Here is an 18,701-nt window from a genome sequence, read left to right as displayed (position 1 = left end):
TTTTCACAGTCTCAGTCTGTAAGCTTCAGAAAGGACTGCCTGTGCCTTATTCATGTTTTGGGTCTTCAGTGTTTACCACAGTCAACTATTAAGAGCTTACTAAGTACTTATTATGGAACTTTTGAGTTCAATGAGCTGCTACTTTTTTTAAACATCTGAAGCCTGAAAAGGAGTCTCTTAAAACAAGAATTTGAAACATATTCTGCTAAAACTTGCTATTGAATTAGACGTTACTTTACTCACTGCAATTACATTTATTTTACATTAAAGTAAAAAGAAAAATAGCTAGAATAGTAATTCATCTCCAAGAAAGCAGGTTAAAATTGCTGTTTTTATTATTTTTATTTGCTACCAACAGTTTTATTGTAAGAAGTACAAAAGGTATGACAAATACACAAACCATTTTCTCTTTTTGCTTCAATTTAGCTTGTGCATAAGTGAAAACAATGAACTGGACAATGACATTTCAACACCAATTCTTAAAAAACAATGAATTCCATTATCTGACAATAAACACCTAAATTTGCATCCTAGCACCCAGTAAGACATCCAGTTTCCAAAGGATTCTTGACCTATAACCCTCTGAATTTTCTGACATGTTACCTTTTCCATTGTCACAGTCACCACTGGTAGTTCTCCCTCTCCAAACAAGTCTTAAGAGTAAGGTGCATGCTAGAAGAGCTACCTCTGCCCTCAGAAACCCCAGGTCATCAAGCATCACTTACTTGAGCTAATTCGTAAAACTGATTGCTAGCAATGGGGTATTTAATGTAAGTTTTGATGGTCCTTGGATTACATATTTCACGTGACACAAATACCTACTTTTCTATTTTTCTCTTCAGGTGGGAAGAGCCTAGGTAAACTGACCTATATTTTCATCTACCTATAAGTAAGGGTAACTTTACAGGTCAGCTTTCTTTTTTTTCCTTTTCTTTCTTTTTTTTTGGCCTCAGGAGGGCTTTCTACATGGATGGTCGCTAGAGTGAGACGGCTCTTCCCATTTTCCTCCTGTCTGCACACGAGGTCATTTTTCTTTGAGGGGTAAAAGATCTGGATATGTAGGAAGATCCCTGCTTTCAGAGAGCGGCATCACACCCACACTTGGGGAGAGCACAGGGTTTATGGACCCTGTGAGGAAGGATACCCAGGTGAACCTGACAGACCAGTGTGGTAACTCTCAATCTTGTGTACAGAGAAAAAAGCAGAAGCAATATCTAACACCAAGCCATCTGCCAGCATTCTTGTAAGACTGTGTTCCAGGCAGTCAATTTCCACACTGCTTCTTTGACCTGCTGAACCCAAAGCACCAAAACAGAGCATTCTGTAGCAATATAAGCAAACGGAATGAGAGTAATTTTGCACCTTTAAGGAACATGCACCCTTATAAGTCTGTACCCTGATATTAAAATAGCAGAATGAATTTCAAGTATGAAGAAATACAGTAAAAGTATAGCCTGTAGATGGATAGAAAACAGCAGCCTGGAATGTGGTTTATATTCTTGGTTAGTCTTTTTCTTTGCACCACAGCCAAAACAGAATGCTCTGTAGCACGACTTGGTTTAAAAATCAAGACATATACGAAGATGCTAGAGGGCATTTGTGATTGGTGTCTTGACCATGCACTGTGCTCAGCACCAGGAACCTTCTCTTCATGACTGTGGCCAGCGAGAGGTCAAGTAGGGGTGGTGGCCAAGCCTGGACAGGCATACCTGGGATGCCTAAAGCATCTCTCATCATGTCCCTGACCCCAAAGTACAGCAGAGGAGGATGGAGAGCAGCACGTGGACAGTCCAGAAAGGGGGCAGAGAGCACTTCAGAGGAAAGGAGGAAAGGATGCAGAGGCTGGCGGAGTATCAGTTATCCTGGGCTGGTTCACACAGCCTAGATTAGTATCTGCCATGCACATGCACAATCTCTACATCTCCAGAACCGTGATTTCAAACACAGAAACCAACAAGTCGAATGTCCAAATTAAGATTTTCTTCTACTTTTAAAATATCTTCTACTATAAAAATAAGTAAAAAAAAAAAAGCAAAAAAATAGCTCACTGGCTGTGACACCCTTGCTGAAATCTAGAATAAAGTTTTAACTAGGCCCTATAGGAATGCAGAAACATTAATACATTTTACAGTGAAAACGTGCTTTTACACATCTCAGAAATGATAAGCCTATAAAACCCTCTGGTTCTAATCTGCACTCTACGGGAACCGACATTGTGCTTTTCTTGCCACATACTGCTCTTTTCTACAACACACTTGCCATTTAACCTTCAGATCAAAATTTAAAATACCAGAAATGCAACAAGCTTTTGAGGTGTTGGGGACTGTTGTTAAAACCCCACTGTTGACTACTGTATACGCAATCCTTGTTTTACTTACCAGACTGGATTGCTTCTCTACAAAACCAAGTTGCTTGAAGCATGGAAACTTGGACTTCTCCACCTGGCATGTTCTGGAAGCCTCAAGGCACACGCTGACAGGTCTGCTTCTACAGAAACCTCTCACACTGCTCTCCTTTCAACAGTGCTACCTGTTCCCACTACAGGACACACCACCTACAAGGGTACTAGATGGTGTGGGGGAAGCTTCTTTTCCAGGCCAGATAAGAGGAGGCGCCACCCAGGCACCTGTCTCTGCCTGGCATCTATTCTGAGGGCCACCTGGCAGCGTTCCTAAATTAAGGCAGTATTTGATGCTTTGCTACCTGCAGTTTTAAGTTTTGCTGTATTTCACACTATAGTATATGCATACTTGACAAAAGAACAACTACAAAGTCCTTTGCTTTAATTCCTTTACATAATGATAAAACACCTAGACATAAAAACGCTATCTCTCTAGACTTAAATTCTACTAATCATATTAAAATGCATGCAGCTATTTGGGGGCTTAGTCTAACTTTAATTTTCTTAGTTCCATCAAGACCATGATAATGAGCATTTAATGCAAATCCTAATGTGGTCTGCCTTCTGTTGCACTTTCACAGGACTAGTGTGATTGAGAAATAAATAATATACATGAACAATAATAGAAATAATTTATGCAAATGCAGAACAACTTGAAATAGAAATTTCCCACCTTGTTAAGTGCTGATCCTAGGAGTAGCTGATGCTACTGATTCCATGTACTAACTAGTATATTTATTACTGGTCATAGGAAAATAAATGAATACAAAGTAAGGAACTAAAATATTCCCGTATACATTTGTTGCAAACACAGGATCAAAATAAGAAAGATACATAATACACTTGGTGGGGGGGTGTTCAAGAAGTGTATTACTGCTGGGATCTATTTTCATTATCCAGAGACTTCAAGGTCAAATTTGGAGTTGCTGGTGATCACAGAAATATTGCTAGCTAATACACATTATTGCATTTCATAAAACTTAATATTAGAAACTTTCAAGTAAGGGTACGAAAGGTCTCTTCAGGACTGTAACCTAAGCACTTCAACGGATTTGGCTAGAAACCACAGGGAGTTAGAAATGATATAACTTGTGGCTTTATGCTTGCTGATTAGTGCTATAGTCATAATTCTTTATAGCGTTATGTACAGTTATGTGTCCCCTTTAAGAAAACCTACATTTGACGGTCCAAACTCCTTAAATAGAGAAGGGGTTACTTGTTTGACAAAACAATTCACACAAAAGGTTCCTCTAAACAGGAAAGTCTCCCTCCCACATGAGATAATTTGCTCACATACCTTTAACTACTTGACAAAGAAAAAAAGAGAAAGAAATTAGAAAGTAAAGAGTTAGGAGCTTTTGCCAACTGAGGATGAAGCAGAAAATAAACAAATTTTCCAAACAAAACTTTTCCAGGCATATCTTTTGCCATCATATATGTAGAATGATAGAAAATAAAAAAATAAAAAATCTTTCCTGTAATTATACATCTTCTCTTAAAAAAAAAAAAAAATCTGAGCTTAGAGCTTGAGAGATGCCTGGTAGATAGCTTCATACAGAGCAGCATCTCTTTATACCCGAACTCTCGGAGAATTGTGTTGTACTTATTTACGCACAGATGACACCTGTTTGCTTCTAGGGATATTTTACTTCCTAAGATTGCAGAACAGATGCCTCTGAGACAGCAGCAGGGCACATGGACCTCGGACAGTATCCCGCCGGGTCTGTACATCATTTCAGGCACTAACAGGTGAGCGGCGGGCGGGTCCCAGCCAGCTCCGCCCACTGCCACTCTACTGCCAAAGGGGCGGGGCGACGGCGCAACGCACCCGAAAGGCTTTCGGTGGGAGGGAAATTTTGAACGCGCGCAGATAAGAGTTCAGACTGGCCCAACTGATAACAAACTCGAGGTTTGAATTCGGCCTTCCACTTAGGGGCTTAAACTGGAATCTAAATACTTCAGTGGGATTTTAAGCAGAGGGATGAGGCCGAAGATTTGACAGCCCCCAGTGTGTGCGGTATTTTGATTCAGAATGAATTACTGAGACTTGCCCGCTGGCTACTCCGGAGGAAAGTGAAGCAGGCACTAGGGAGTTTCTGCCACTCAGAAGGAATAAACTGCCTTCCGTTGGGTTGTGCTAAGGAAATTCTGAAAAAATAACACAATTTCCTTCCTCCTAAATTTCAGTGACACTGTTAAAGAAAATGACTTCTAAAATTAGCTAAAATCATGTGGCAGATAATGGGTCTCTGAGCGGATCTGTGGATTAAAACAAAAGTGTATGAAAAAAGTGTATGTACATATATATTTATAATAAGTTGCCAAAGAACTTCGCAAGCGGAGAAATCAAACACTTATGTAGATATACTAAGTTATTAGCTCATATGCTTACTGAAAATTTAAAAAAATTACAATTTCTTGTGAATTTACACTTGTGACTATATAAGTGTAAAAATTACCAGGTCTTTTAGTATTTTAGGGCTCTGTTTCAGCATAGCAATTCTTTGAAATAATAGTTTTGTCTATATAGTAACTGATGCGTTACTTAGTTTCTGCATCTGATTTTTTAAATTAGTATTTTTAAATTTAATCGCCTAACAGCCACCATGGTAGGGAATGTGAAAGCAGGTGACAGGGGCTATGGGCATTTTGCCTAGGACCTCTGTAGGAGTTTTACACTCCTAACAAAACTATCCTCTTCACAGATGAGTGTTGCCTTTTGAGTAATAAGCATGTCCATCTTTGTAACTTTGCACCTAGAAAAGTGAGGTAATTAGTTACCTCAAAAAATGTTTCATGACCAAATGAATGACTAGGCTCTCTTTATACACTAAAATAATCAAAATAGGTGTATTATTCATCCTCAAGAACAATTTACTTGCAGACAATTGTTCAGAACTTAGCTAACAACTAAAATATCTGAGTTACAGAACACTGTGAAGATTATTAATCATCCTGAAAAACGAGCGCTAGGCAAGAGTTAAATGTGTGCAGAAAAATAAAGGTAGAAGCCTTGCTCAGATTCCACACCCTGCTTCAAAGTGCCACCTTGTGGAATATACTAGAATAAAACAAGAAAGTTCACCCCTTAGGACAGTGTGAATTTTAAAACAGACATTTCAAAGAAAATCCGCCTCCCTTTCCTACCATATTAAGTTCAAATTGCTGTAATAGTATTTAAACAGATGCTTGGAAAAAACCTGTATTTATTTTCAGGAGAGTCTTGTTTTCTTCTTCAAGGCCAGAGCACCAGTATCAAGGAAACATAAATATGTTGATGGAAGTCCATTCATTTATCTAAATTAACTCCCTGGGAATGCTAAGAAATAGAAAACATTTTGAAAAGCTGGTTTGCACTTCATTAAAGAAAACATACAACTAATCGCGAAAAACATGTAAAAATCAGACCCCTCCTCTTTCTCCATTTTTTTGTTGTTAACAAAGGTCAGAAGATGGAAAAGGCCAAAGGAATATTTTTGGTTTATTTTCTGAAAAAGTACAAGTTAGAAATGCTTGAGATATAGATATGTAACAAAACCAGGTTGAAATTTGCATTGATAAAAAATGAAAATGCTATTTTCTTATGCTTTTGAGGAAAACACCACTACTAATTATCTGAGGACTTACACTGCTTGACAGGTTTTTGGTAGCCTTGAGAAGTTTTTCCACTGTGGGGAAGGAACATGTAATTATCTTCCTAATCATACATCTGAATGTACTGAATGCACATGATAAATGGTTTGGGTTTCACAAGTTTTCAAAAATCCTGGTGACATAGGAAACACACCTTTAAAAAATTTATTTTTTTTTTTACAACAAACATTTTTAGGCTTGCATAACAAGTGTAGCTTCACATGGCTGCTTCCTTCCATGAAATGAGGAAGGAATAGGGATGGTTTAGTATGATTAGCTCAACCTTTGAAATGGTAACTGTTTGGAGTGACTTTTCCATAAAATTTGTTTTTGCCCATATTAAGTTCATAGTTGCCAGGTGACTTGAATATAAATTCTTGCAATACATGTTAATAAAATATATACCCTTCAAAATATACATAACTTTGAAACTATCCTTCTTTGAATACTTTCATTTTCTCCAGAATTTCCTCTATCCATTGCCTAGTGTCTCATGGTTTTTAAAGATTTAGAAATCACATCTTTATTTTTTATAAAGACATCATTTTGTCTTTATGCATTCTTTTGAATTCTATCAATATCTAGGAATTTATCATATTTCAATATTTTCTTTCCAAGAAACTGTACTAACACAAGTAATTACCGTGGCTTACTAACTTTCAACATTATTCTTTCCTAGACCCACCTATGCAACACAGGCCTGTTTTTGGAAAATGTGAGACACTCTCATGTGCTTATCATAAAAATTACAGTAAAGTTGTCACTTAAAAAAAGAAGTAATTCTTTAGAGAGAAGAATTTTAATGTTTATGATATTAGGAAGCTTACATGATTTAATTTCCATTAAGAAATGAGAATTACCATTACTGACTTTTACAGGTACCACTTTTAAGAGAAGCAGCTATAGTTAGTTAAAAACGTAATTTAAATACATGATTTAAGATTCAAAAGTTTGGTAATATTTGTTTTTTCCATCAGGATGGAGAGTATCACATTCTGGAGTCAGACCATAAGTTTCTCTATTAAAATGTACATGTTTGGGCTTCCCTGGTGGCGCAGTGGTTGAGAGTCCGCCTGCCGATGCAAGAGATACGGGTTCGTGCCCCGGTCCGGGAAGATCCCACATGCCGCGGAGCGGCTGGGCCCGTGAGCCATGGCCGCTGAGCCTGCGCGTCCGGAGCCTGTGCTCCGCAACGGGAGAGGCCACAACAGTGAGAGGCCCGCGTACCGAAACAAAAAACAAACAAAAGAAAAGGTACATGTTTTATTTAAGATATTAACATCCCGTGCATTCCAAAATTTTCATTTTCACCTAAAACTAAAAGGCTGAGATTCTGGTCTTAGGTGAATATTTTGAACTATTTTTAGTATGTCACCTGGTGCAAAATGAAAATTCTGCCATTCAAAGTGTGTTTCCTGAGAGAAAATCATGAGAACACAGAGGGCAGAAATGGCCTGGAGCTTTCTTCGGAAACAGGTTCTTTGCTCCTTGAGTTCCCATCTACTTCAAAGGAGAGACAAAGTGGGAGGCTCCAACACACTGGGTTCTGACAAGCTCTCAGGGATTGTGTTTTTAAGGTTATAAGGTTAGGGCCTTACTAGCTTTGCCACGTGATAGCTTATGATGCCTAAATGGACTCTTTAAATGCAGGTTGTTACAACTCCACCCCAGCACAGCAGTTCCCAGAGCTTGGGCCACTAGAACTAAATATCATATAGAAACTATCAGGCATATTCTTGCCCCAGTCCTAGTAAGAAATTCAAATGTGAGTTCAAGTCTGTCATCCTGTTTCTTACTTGCTATAAGCTGCTTCAGTATAGCCCTGGGGCAGTATGACCTTTTCAGCTAACCACTGCCTAGCTTTTGGCAAACATGTTTGAAACCATATGTAGCAGAAGAATAAGCTGTATTCAGTAAGCTTGTATTCTGCTCTGTGCTTCAAAGTGCCCTAATGGCAAAGGGTGCTTGTGTGGGATCTGGATTTCAGAAGTGGTGAGGCGGATGTAAAAGACATAAAATGAGAGTAATCACTCAAGTGCAACAACCACCCGGATGGAAGAGCTGGGGACAGACTCGTTAACAAGTTCAGAGAGGCTGAAAAGCCCTCTCCTTCTGCCTCTCAGAGGGGAATCTGGCAAGTATCTAATGTCAAAATGTTTGTGCTTTAAGTTTTCTTTATAAACACTACCAAGAAACGAATCAGGAGCATATGTTAGAAATAAAAGTTGAACTCTCTACATGTTTAAAATGCTGAAGAATGCTGAAAAATTCCAGTTTAGAACAGCTGCATTTTTCTTGAGTGAACTTATGAAAAACTTTTGCAAAAGCAAAAACCCAAGTTATGTTCACTCTAACCATGGATACTAACTGAAAAGCTCATGACGGATTAGTTCAGTGAGTTTTAAAATTCAACTTCTAGGCCCCTGGTCTTTGTGTTCTGACCCCCGATCGAAGGAAAGGCAGAACTCATTTATCCAGGGGGACCGCAAATACGCTTGACCTGAATGCTCTGGATTCATTATATCTCAAGCATTTACAGAGATGACAAAATATAATCGATGTTGTCACAAGGAAGAAAGTATAAAACATTCTTATGGCCCATCTTCTCATCATATCTTGCTTTAGAAAAATTTTCCTGCTCTTGAAGTTACTGAATTAGAACAATGTTAAACTATATATATATATATATATATATATATATATATATATATATATATATATAAAGATAGTTGTATACAATATTAAGCTGTGGAGAACTCAGAAAGGCCTGATTATGCATAAACATCATCTGGCACATTTTCTTCTGAGGGAAGCAATGTCCATTCTTTGAAAACCCTAACTCTAAACACAGTCTAACTGTTGCATGCTCGTAAAACATGAATCAGGAAGCGAAATTAGCTAAACTTACCAAAAGATACTTCATCTCTGTGTCTTCTGGTTACTAGAGCCGACTGAGCACTAACCACACAGAAGGCAGAGATGGTATGGAATATAAAGAACTGTAGAGAAAATGGCAAGAGGAAAAGTAAAGCTGTTCACAATGCCCAGGTCAGGCTGGCTCTGCAGAGAGCGGGCATGTGCATAAGGCACTAGAAACAAGCACAGCCTGGCGACGGAGAATAGGTAATTTTATAGAGTAAATATATATTTCTAAAAAATAGTTAAGGACATTCCCTCAGATACTACACTGACAATATATTCTATAAAGCTGTAAAACACTAAGTTACACTTTAAAGCAGTCTGCTTGCTGGTGATTGAGAAGAACCAGTCTTCTACTCATTGCCTAGGTAACAACCGTGAATGCCAAATGCCAGGCAGGAAGATTGCAGTAGAGGGAGAACATATGGGACTCTGTTAGGATTGTGGAATTGGAGCCATAAGCCATAAATCTGAATCAAACTATTTATGAAAGGTTCATTGAAAGAAAGAAAGTAGGAGGTGCATGAGAACAGCTTAAGCAATCTGTTATTAATTATGTAAGGGTAGTAATACATACTAGATGCGCTGGCGGATAGATAAGATGGATACTTTGCAAATGAGGCAGTGCACGGTAGAAAAAGTACAGTGTAATAGGTGGGGGAAAACTTAAATGCCATTCCTGTCTCTAGTCAGAGAGAACTATCCTCCAAACCCAAACAGGAAACAGTTTCTGACAAATTCCTAAAATCAAAACCAAAACAAAATAACAACAAAACCCACAAAGAAAATAAATTCCAAACCAGGAAATAAAGGCTTTCTCTATTATTTTTTGACGATTTACCTAGTTGAGGTACACTCCCTAAATCTACAGCAAGTTAAGAAAAAGCTTATAGGTATTTTTCAAAAGAAACAATAAAGCACATTATACAGGTTAAAATTACAAGGAGTAAATGAGCTTTTTGAAAAGTAAATAGAATTTGTGCTTCAAAAAACAGGTTTCTTAAAAGATAGTAGAATTTTTTTTTTTCTTTTTGCTGTGTGTATAAAACTTCACCTAGATAGTGGACCTTTTACTATTAGCAAATTTACTGCTTTGGGCCAGAAAAGAAATGCTAAGGACATAGGCTCAACTTTAAATCTGAGAAGCCCATTTTGGTGAATCACCTTTAGTCAACAGACACCTGTTATTTAGCGGTCACTTTGAGCCTTTAAAATTCAATTATTCTTGTTGTTTACAGAAAGTAACACTTTTTAAGAGATCAAGAATCACACACACACACACACACACGCACACACATGCACACGCACACACACTCACTCAAAAGTACCAAATCAGGCTCCAGCACCTGCAGAGAGATTACATCATAACTCAGCTGTGTCTGGATTGCTCACTTCACACTGGCAGCATTCAAGATCAGAAAAATGAAATGGCAGCACAATTGGTCAGCAGCTTCTCTTCTGGAATTTTTCCAGGTTCTTAAAACAAACAGACAAACAAACAAACGAATGAACATAAAGCTGCAATCACTCTTGCATTGATTTCAAAACAGTAAACGAGGCTGTTTCCTCAGAGAAGCAGAGCCCATCCAGAAGATGGCAGCTAGAAGGTCTCCAGCCAGTGATCCTCAGCAGCTCTGCAGGGCTTACTCAGGGGACCCATCAGCTACCAAGGAGGTTGTCCGGATGATCAGCTCAAGGCAGCTCAGGCTGTATTCATTTCTGAGCTGTTCTGGCTGGGCGGCAGGTGGGCATCCAGGTTTTCCTTGCACCTCTCCAGGTCGTGGAAGTATGGGTGAGACAGGGCACTGTAGGCCGATATTCTTTTGGCTGGATTAAATGTCAAGCACTTCTGTGACAGAGAAAAAATAACAGATTGACATAAAACATATCCATTTAAATAACGTGCTTACATAGTTATGCGTCTATTCACTGCCACACGTAATTATGCATCTACTCACTGTCCCGTATTACATGTGTCTATAAAAGAGAATGAATATCTACTTCAAGGGACACTAAATACAATGTAGACAGTACTCATATATGTCTGCTCAGGAAAAGGCAACACCTTCTGGGTTGCCTGTGGACTGTTACCCACCCAGCATTTCTCTCCAACCCTATCATATTATTATTACAGCATGCATATAACTTTATTTAGGGTAGTGATTTTTCTGATGCTAGCAAACTTAGTGCTATAGTCAGAATCTTCACCCTAATTTTTTACCCTGATTTTATCAATGAGCAGGGAATGGAAGGGGGTTGCCTTGTTCAGGTGTAAAGGATAATTACTGAACCCAGGGCCAGTGGAGAAGGCAACAAGTAAGGGCTAAAGCCTAGACCCTAATTATCCTGATCCACTGCCCCAGGGCTGCGCCACCCAGAGAAAGAGATGCCTTCCTTCTAATTCAAGTCAAGGTGCCATATGGGCTAGCAGCAGCCCTACAAGGGGACCATCAGATTCAAGTCAAGTCACTAAACTCTATTCCAGGCGTTGACTCAAGTGCACGTAGAAGGTGAAAGGAGGGAAAGGTGAACTCTGGAGCAGCAATCTGCATTCCCAAGCTGTTGATACATAATCAGTCACAACGTTTCCCTAGTTCAGTGCCATTTCCACTCCAACCCCAGGTAATCTCGCTCTTCAAATCCTCCTCCTCGGGGCTTCCCTGGTGACGCAGTGGTTGAGAATCTGCCTGCTAACGCAGGGGACACGGGTTCGAGCCCTGGTCTGGGAGGATCCCACATGCCGCGGAGCAACTAGGCCCGTGAGCCACAACTACTGAGCCTGCGAGTCTGGAGCCTGTGCTCCACAGCAAGAGAGGCCGCGACAGTGAGAGGCACGTGCACCGCGATGAAGAGTGGCCCCCGCTTCCCACAACTAGAGAAAGCTCTCGCACAGAAACGAAGACGCAACACAGCAAAAATAAATAACTAAATAAACTCCTACCCCCAACATCTTCTTTAAAAAAAAAAAAAAAGTCCTCCTCCTCTCCTTCCACCAACTCCTCCAGCATGCCTAGCAGGTGGCAAGCACTAATGATGAGTAATGTCTTCCCCCACCCTCTGCCCCAGGAGCTCACATGTAGCAGAGAAGCTATACCAGCTTCTCCATCCTTGTGATGCAGTGTCTACTGAAGTGGGCTGGGGATCTGAAATTTCTCTTGATTTCAGTCCTCTGTGTAATCTAGACTTAACGTTATCATGCTTATGTAGACCTCTTCCATTTAATCTGGGTTTCTGCGCTTAAGTATCTCACAGTCTTAGGTCCTGAGTGGATTAGGACTCCTCTAAAACTCTGCTGAATGCAACTGAGCTAGAAAAACACATACAAACAGAAAATTCTACATTTAACTTCAGGTGACCTGTTGGGTCCCCTGAAATCTTATTTATCCTGAGCTCCCTACTAGTCCGTTGACGCCAACCTGCGCATAGTGTCTTCTGAAAATCAAAGACCCAAACGACAAGCAGAGGAAGGAGATTGTTCGTAGAATGGTTCTACTGTCTCTAATAGCAATAAACATCTTGAGAAAAGCTTCACAAGGGCTGAATTCCCAAAGGACAGGAAAGCAGGGGCAAAATTCTTGAGCCTGAGTTTTCTCTTCCCAGAGTCCAAGAAGGAAAAAATTACGTAGTGGCATTAGAAAAGGAAGCAGCCAGTTTAATTCCCAGGATATAGGAAAAAGAAAAAAGAAGTTGTGGAGATATGTCCAAGACAGAGAGACATGTCCCTAGAGGATTATCTGAGAGGAATCCCTGTTCCCACACTATACGGATGGCTTAGGTCTGGGAAGAGGGTAGAGAAAAGGAGAAATCTTTAGCCTAAGGTGGGGTGTGTGTGAGAATCTCAAGTTGGAGGTTGTAATACATTTTGTCCTATAGAAATATTGTTAGAAAAGGTGGCTGAATCCTATTACTGCTCTACCTCAGTAGAACAATTGGCTATTTTGAGAACTAATTTTAAAATCTTGCATAATAATATTGTTTCTGCAAAAAAATATAATTTGCTTGTCAAATAACTGCTTAAAAAATGAGCTTTTGAATTACCATCTAGTCAAGAGTTGACTACTACAGTGGACTGGATCATTTTCTGACACATATTCCTTTTCTTTCCTTCCCCCTCTCCATGGGAGAAGTATTCGTTCTTCTATTAAAGTTGGCCATGTAACTTCCTTTGGCCAATGGAATGTGGACAGAAATGGCAGGCTATCTCTTCCGAGCCTAGGCCTTCAGGGGCATCGTAGGTTTCTGCTTGCCCTTCTGGGAGCACCTACCTTCTAGGATGAGAAAAACATGTCGCGGGGAGCCAAAGGCCCTAGGGCCTGGGCCCCAGAATGAGACACGTGGCGAAGACCAGTACTTGACCCACCGGCTGAAGCAGAGTTGCTCTAGATGACTCAAAGAGCCGTCTCTGCCAATGTGAAGACACATGAGCAAGAAACAAAGGCTTATTGCTGTATGCTAGTGAGATTTTTTTTGTTGTTTGTTATGCATCGAAAACAGACTAATACAAGGACCAAAAAAAAAAAAAAAAAAAGTACCTCAGGCTCTGAAAGCAGTTTGATAGCAAGAACTCCAAAACTTTTTTCAGCAAGAGCATCATATTTGGAGTAAGTACCCAGACTCCCAAGTTAATCATGATGAAGGGGACAAAACTTATAAAGATATGTAGGTTTTGCCTGCTAAAAATAATTCTTCCCCTGAATCGTCTTGTTACTGCACACTACTTATATATCTACATAAGAGCATTTATAAATGTTGATGTATAATACATCCATACATGAAAGATTGAGGCGTTCTATAAAGTCAACTGTTTTTTTCAGATAAAAATGAAGGATAACTCTTAAAGTGCTAAACTTGTAAATGTTAATTGTTTCTTAAATAAAACAACTTTCTAAAATACTCTTTATTTTTCTTCCTTAGTAAAAAATTTTCAATAGCGGCAACAGTTACTTTTGGGATCTCAGCTGCCTCTCTTGTACCAAATGGCCTGCCTTCTCTGCTTTAGAGTTCTAGCTTGTGTCCCTCTAGGATAAAACAGTGAGAGCTTTCAGAGACTGCTGAGGTTTAAGGTCTTGGACTGTCCTTTCCCTGCATGCCTGTGGATATTATGCTCTATGCTTAAGTTTTACCTGGTCATGATGTTACTGGCTCTGCTTTTTATTCCTCTCCTTTTTCTAATCTCTGCTGCCATTCCTTGTCTACCTACTTCCTTCTCTCTTTAGTAGGTTTCTTTGCTCCTTTTTCTTTTTTGTCTCCTGCTACTTCTTCAGATTAGCACTAGTGTGTGGTCTGACTTTGGAAGCCACCACCTCTAGTGGGGGACCCTGAATGAACACATGGCATTGTCTGTTATCTTTACATTTTAAGTTCTTCTTGATGATTCCTAATAATGTTGGAGCCAGGAGATCTTTTGGGTTGTCTTTGGATGTTCCGTTAGCCGAAGGACTGGGCTACTTCACTACCAAAGTTGTTCATCACTGTCATTGTCTGTCCAGAATCCTCTACTAAGAGGAACGTTTCATTCAAAGTTCCTGCTGAAAAGGAAATCCTATGGTGGCTATATTTTATAACACGCAGTCCTCACTGTCTCCTGGCATACCTGATTGGGCCAGGAGTGCAGCCTGGCCGTAGGTAGCAACCCTTATCACGGATTGGCAAAAAAGGTGAGGTATGGCAGCCAGGTTCCTCCTTGTAGGAATCTGATATAGGAAACAGTGACAGGGCAAATGCTAGCAGTGGGATTAGAGCTGAAAGGATCTGTGAATTAGTTGAAGTTCTGATAGACAAGGGACCAGCTAAAGTTAGGGGAGCAGACAGTAGGACTGAAAAGAAGCAATGAGGTGGAGAAAAGGGCAGAGAAAAGCAGAGTTGCTAAGAGCATGTGATGCACAGTACGGAGACAGAGCATTTACACTCTGGATGGCTTTCCATTTCCAGGCCACACTAGTAGGTATCTTACAAATCAACAGTGGGGAGGAATAGAGCTGTCCTTGTCTATATTTGGCAGTGGAGGGAACTTTTGCCTAAGCATCAGAAAGTGAGCCACCATCAGCTGACGATGGAGTTAGGGCTTTCAGTGGGAAAATCCTTGGCTCTGCAAACATGCCAATCGATGGCTGTGTCCACACAGAGCTGAAGCATACATAACATGTCTACTAGGACCTATAGACTCTTAGGTCTATATCTAAAATTCATAATATACTGACAGAATGGGAGTAAGCTTCTGAGTCTAGGAGCACTTTCTTGGCTAGATATCAAAGGTTGTTAATTCAGCTGGTAAAGGATACTCATTACTACTCACTGAGTTCCAAACACCAAGAGTAGCCCCATAGGTACTTTCTTCTACCTACTGTTTGGTCTCCAAATACAAAGAATTATGCACAAAGCCAAGTATTATGAGTTTGAGTCTCAAACAGGGCACAGAAGTCTTTATTTTCAGTGAGGTATTTTATATGTCAGGGCACGTTCAATACTTATTAAATAAATCAATCAATAAAAGGAGTATTGCTATCCAGTTCCTTTGGAAAAACATCTTCCTAAAAATGTGCCTGTTTAAGAAAAGACACATTAAAATGCCAAACAAGCTGCTTAAAGTAGCATGAAAGTGTAAACAAGGAAACATAATATTTACTTCTAAAGAAGCATGTGTTTAGACGAACCCAGAGGATTCTAAGGCTGCATTCAAAAGGACATTCGAAGATGGCAGACTGAAGGGGTGTGGATCAGACTCTTTCATTTTTTTTTTTTTTTCAAATTTTGGCTGCATCTATTGATACACAGTATTTATTTATTTATTTATTTATTTATTTATTGGCCGCGTTGGGTCTTCGTTGCTGCATGCGGGCTTTCTCTGGTTGTGGTGAGTGCAGGCTACTCTTTGTTGCGGTGCACGGGCTTCTCATTGCAGTGGCTTCTCTTGTGGAGCACGCGCTCTAGGCGTGCGGGCATCAGTAGTTGCAACACGCGGGCTCAGTAGTTGTGGCTCACAAGCTCTAGAGCGCAGGCTTCAGTAGTTGTGGTGCACAGGCTTCGTTGCTCTGCGGCCTGTGGGATCCTCCCGGACCAGGGCTCAAACCCGTATCCCCTGCATTGGCAGGCGGATTCTTAACCACTGCACCACCAGGGAAGTCCCTCTTTCTCTTTCTATAGGACCTGAAGACACTGCAGAATCAAAAGCCACTAGCTGCTATAGGGCTGGAAATGAAAGCTGCAGAGAGACTGTGGCCTCTGCCCCGTGTGGTTGTGGCACATGATGATGAACTGACACTGTGCCCAGTGCCCAGTATGGACACGGCAAGTCTCTCACGAGCACAGTGCAGACCAACTCTGCATCATGTGAACTTACCAGAAGTAGGTCTTTGCCTTGTTCATCAATATCTGTTACAAACTTCTCAATTGGTTGAGGAGATTTTGAGTGAAAAGCCTGCCTGGGGAGGGCAACATCTCTAGGCCAGTCCTCTTCTCCCGGGAGTCCAATTACACTACAAAAGAACCACAGGTGAATGTAAGCATTAGCTGCTGTGCTGAAGCGATTTTTCCACCAATTCTAGAAGAAGGTAAAGCCTAAGGGGCAGGCATGGGGGACACAGAGCCTCAGGAGTTCATCACTTGTATGACCGGCAGGACTCCCATTTCTCTCTGTCCTACTGCAATACGGTGATCATGGCAGGGTAATCAGGTGCTGCAATAGGGTAATCTCACAGGAGAACTGTAAAAACCACTGGGAAGAGATAAGAGATTACTTTGGCGGAAGACACAAAATGTAAGAGAGCATGCAGAACTGGAAACTATTGTATTACCAATAAGCCCTGAAATACTGACAGAGCAGGACCTATATATTCAAAGGAGACCCGCACGGGCATATCATATTTTCCTTTATGCCCAGGAGTGCTTTTCGTGCTCTGATCGAACACTCCTGTACTGACATGCCTTTATGATACTCATCTAACATGATTTGTTTACACATAAATTTGGTTGCATTTTTGGTTGAAGAATAATTCCTCACACAGTAATTACATAAATCAGAACCAGACCAAAAAAATGAGGCTAAAAGGTATGGTAGTCCTATATTATGCAATACCATTTTATAATTTAATATCAAATTTAACTTCCATAATTTAAATATTTTATATAACTATTTTATGCTATTACAAAGTGAGCAAACAATTAATAAAAACAGTATCATTTATGTTCCCCCTGAAAACCATCCTGGGATCAGAAAGGTAGAGAGAGCATCAAGTGATATGAAAACAGCACAGGCTGTTTAGTGGACAGATTATATGACTATTCAAATACTGAGCAAAACTCCTTTGACTACAGTTAGAAAAGGTGCTGGCCTGCACTGTCGTCTTCTTGGCCTGCACTCACTGGGACTAAGACCCAGGGGATGTCCTCCTGAACAAGTCCTCCAGGGTGCAGGAACACGTGGTGGTAAATGTCACAAGATCTCTGTAGGGCTTTCTTCCCCTTCCCTCACCTCAACAGAGCCCAGGTAACAGACCTCACCTGGGAAGAGCAGACACCTATCACTGGGTGTCTGGGGAAAGACATAGTAATCCTACCTCTGTCAGACATGTGGGGAGAGCCAGGTTATTGAGGTAGATAAAAACAGACTCATGGACATGTTTATGGAACAGATGAATGGAAATGACAACTTGAGCAACATACTAATTTGTTTAATAGCAAGATCTAGAATAAGAATAAAAAGAGGAAAACAAAAAATTACCATTTATTATTTAAAAAAAAATGTGTGTGTTTAGATAGAATGGGACAGGCAGAGGAAGAACAGGAGAATGCTTACTAAATAACTTTAAAAAATTGTCTTTCAGTCATTTTTGGCCTTTTAGCCATTTTTATGTCAATATTTTTGCATATTATCACCAGTCACCTAGAAATCGATTATAACAACTCTTAGTACAAGTTTAAAATCTTTTTTATTTGCAGTTTTGAATATATTTATATTGAGCTAAATCTGGCAATGTGGGCAGTTGAATGCCAAAAGCTCTCAGAAAAACAGTGTCCCTGTATGTATATGTGTGATGTATACATACATACATATACATACCTGTTTATATAAATAACTTATAAAAGTGTTCTTAAATCTACCACCTCCTGAGACAAGTAGGTCAGGTATTATTATTTCCATTATATAGATGGGGAAACTGAGGATGAGGAATAAAATGAACTGCCAACTTCACACATAGTTCAGCCCAGAGCCTGGAGCAAACGTATTCCAAATCCAGTATTTTGTTTCCATTTAACTATGACTCTGCTCTTAAAAATGCTCTAAAATGTCACAGGCTAAAAGCATTCAGTTTCACTTTCAAAGTACTTACTGTTCTTTGAAAGTATAAATCTTCCAAAACACAGAAACAGTTTTCCCCTTAAGAGAATGTGAATATGGCTTTCTTTTAAAAAATATTCAGTTTAATATCTAGTGTGAACATTTATGGCCTATATATGAGTGTTGTGAAATTCTGATAGGTCCATTAAAAAGGGCTTGCATCAAATTTCAATATTTGGACAAAGCCGAATATAAGCCTTAAAAGTTGACATTTGTACTGGAAACACTGACAAAGCACAAAACCTATAAATGGCAGTGGTGGCTGAGACAGAAATCATTTTTCAAGTACTTCAGACGTGACACTAGGGTGCAGCATTGTCCCTCTTCTCTCTGCCAAAGCAATGAATACATTCAGAGGAAACAGAATATAATTTCAATGAAACAATGCCAGAAACCAAGAAGTAAAATCTA

The 18,701-nt window shown here is 39.9% G+C and overlaps 1 protein-coding gene across 4 annotated transcripts in view; it reads right to left on the bottom strand.

Annotated features, from left to right (window-relative positions):
- Positions 1–312: 312 nt before the first annotated feature.
- CDK6 (cyclin dependent kinase 6) overlaps positions 313–18,701 on the bottom strand; it is a 233,256-nt gene continuing 214,867 nt past the window's right edge. For all 4 annotated transcript variants that reach the window (XM_067746412.1, XM_067746414.1, XM_067746413.1 and 1 more), the window contains exons 7-8: positions 16,293–16,428; positions 313–10,802 (exon numbers count right to left, since the gene is read on the bottom strand). In XM_067746412.1, coding sequence (XP_067602513.1) covers positions 10,656–10,802; positions 16,293–16,428 — 283 coding nt within the window. In that variant the 3' untranslated portion in view covers positions 313–10,655. The remainder of the gene's footprint in view (positions 10,803–16,292; positions 16,429–18,701) is intronic.

Source organism: Pseudorca crassidens, chromosome 8, assembly GCF_039906515.1.
Source record: "Pseudorca crassidens isolate mPseCra1 chromosome 8, mPseCra1.hap1, whole genome shotgun sequence".
Taxonomy (NCBI): domain Eukaryota; kingdom Metazoa; phylum Chordata; class Mammalia; order Artiodactyla; family Delphinidae; genus Pseudorca; species Pseudorca crassidens.
The sequence above is the reverse complement of the archived record's forward strand: the minus strand, read 5'-3'. Positions and strand labels throughout refer to the sequence as shown.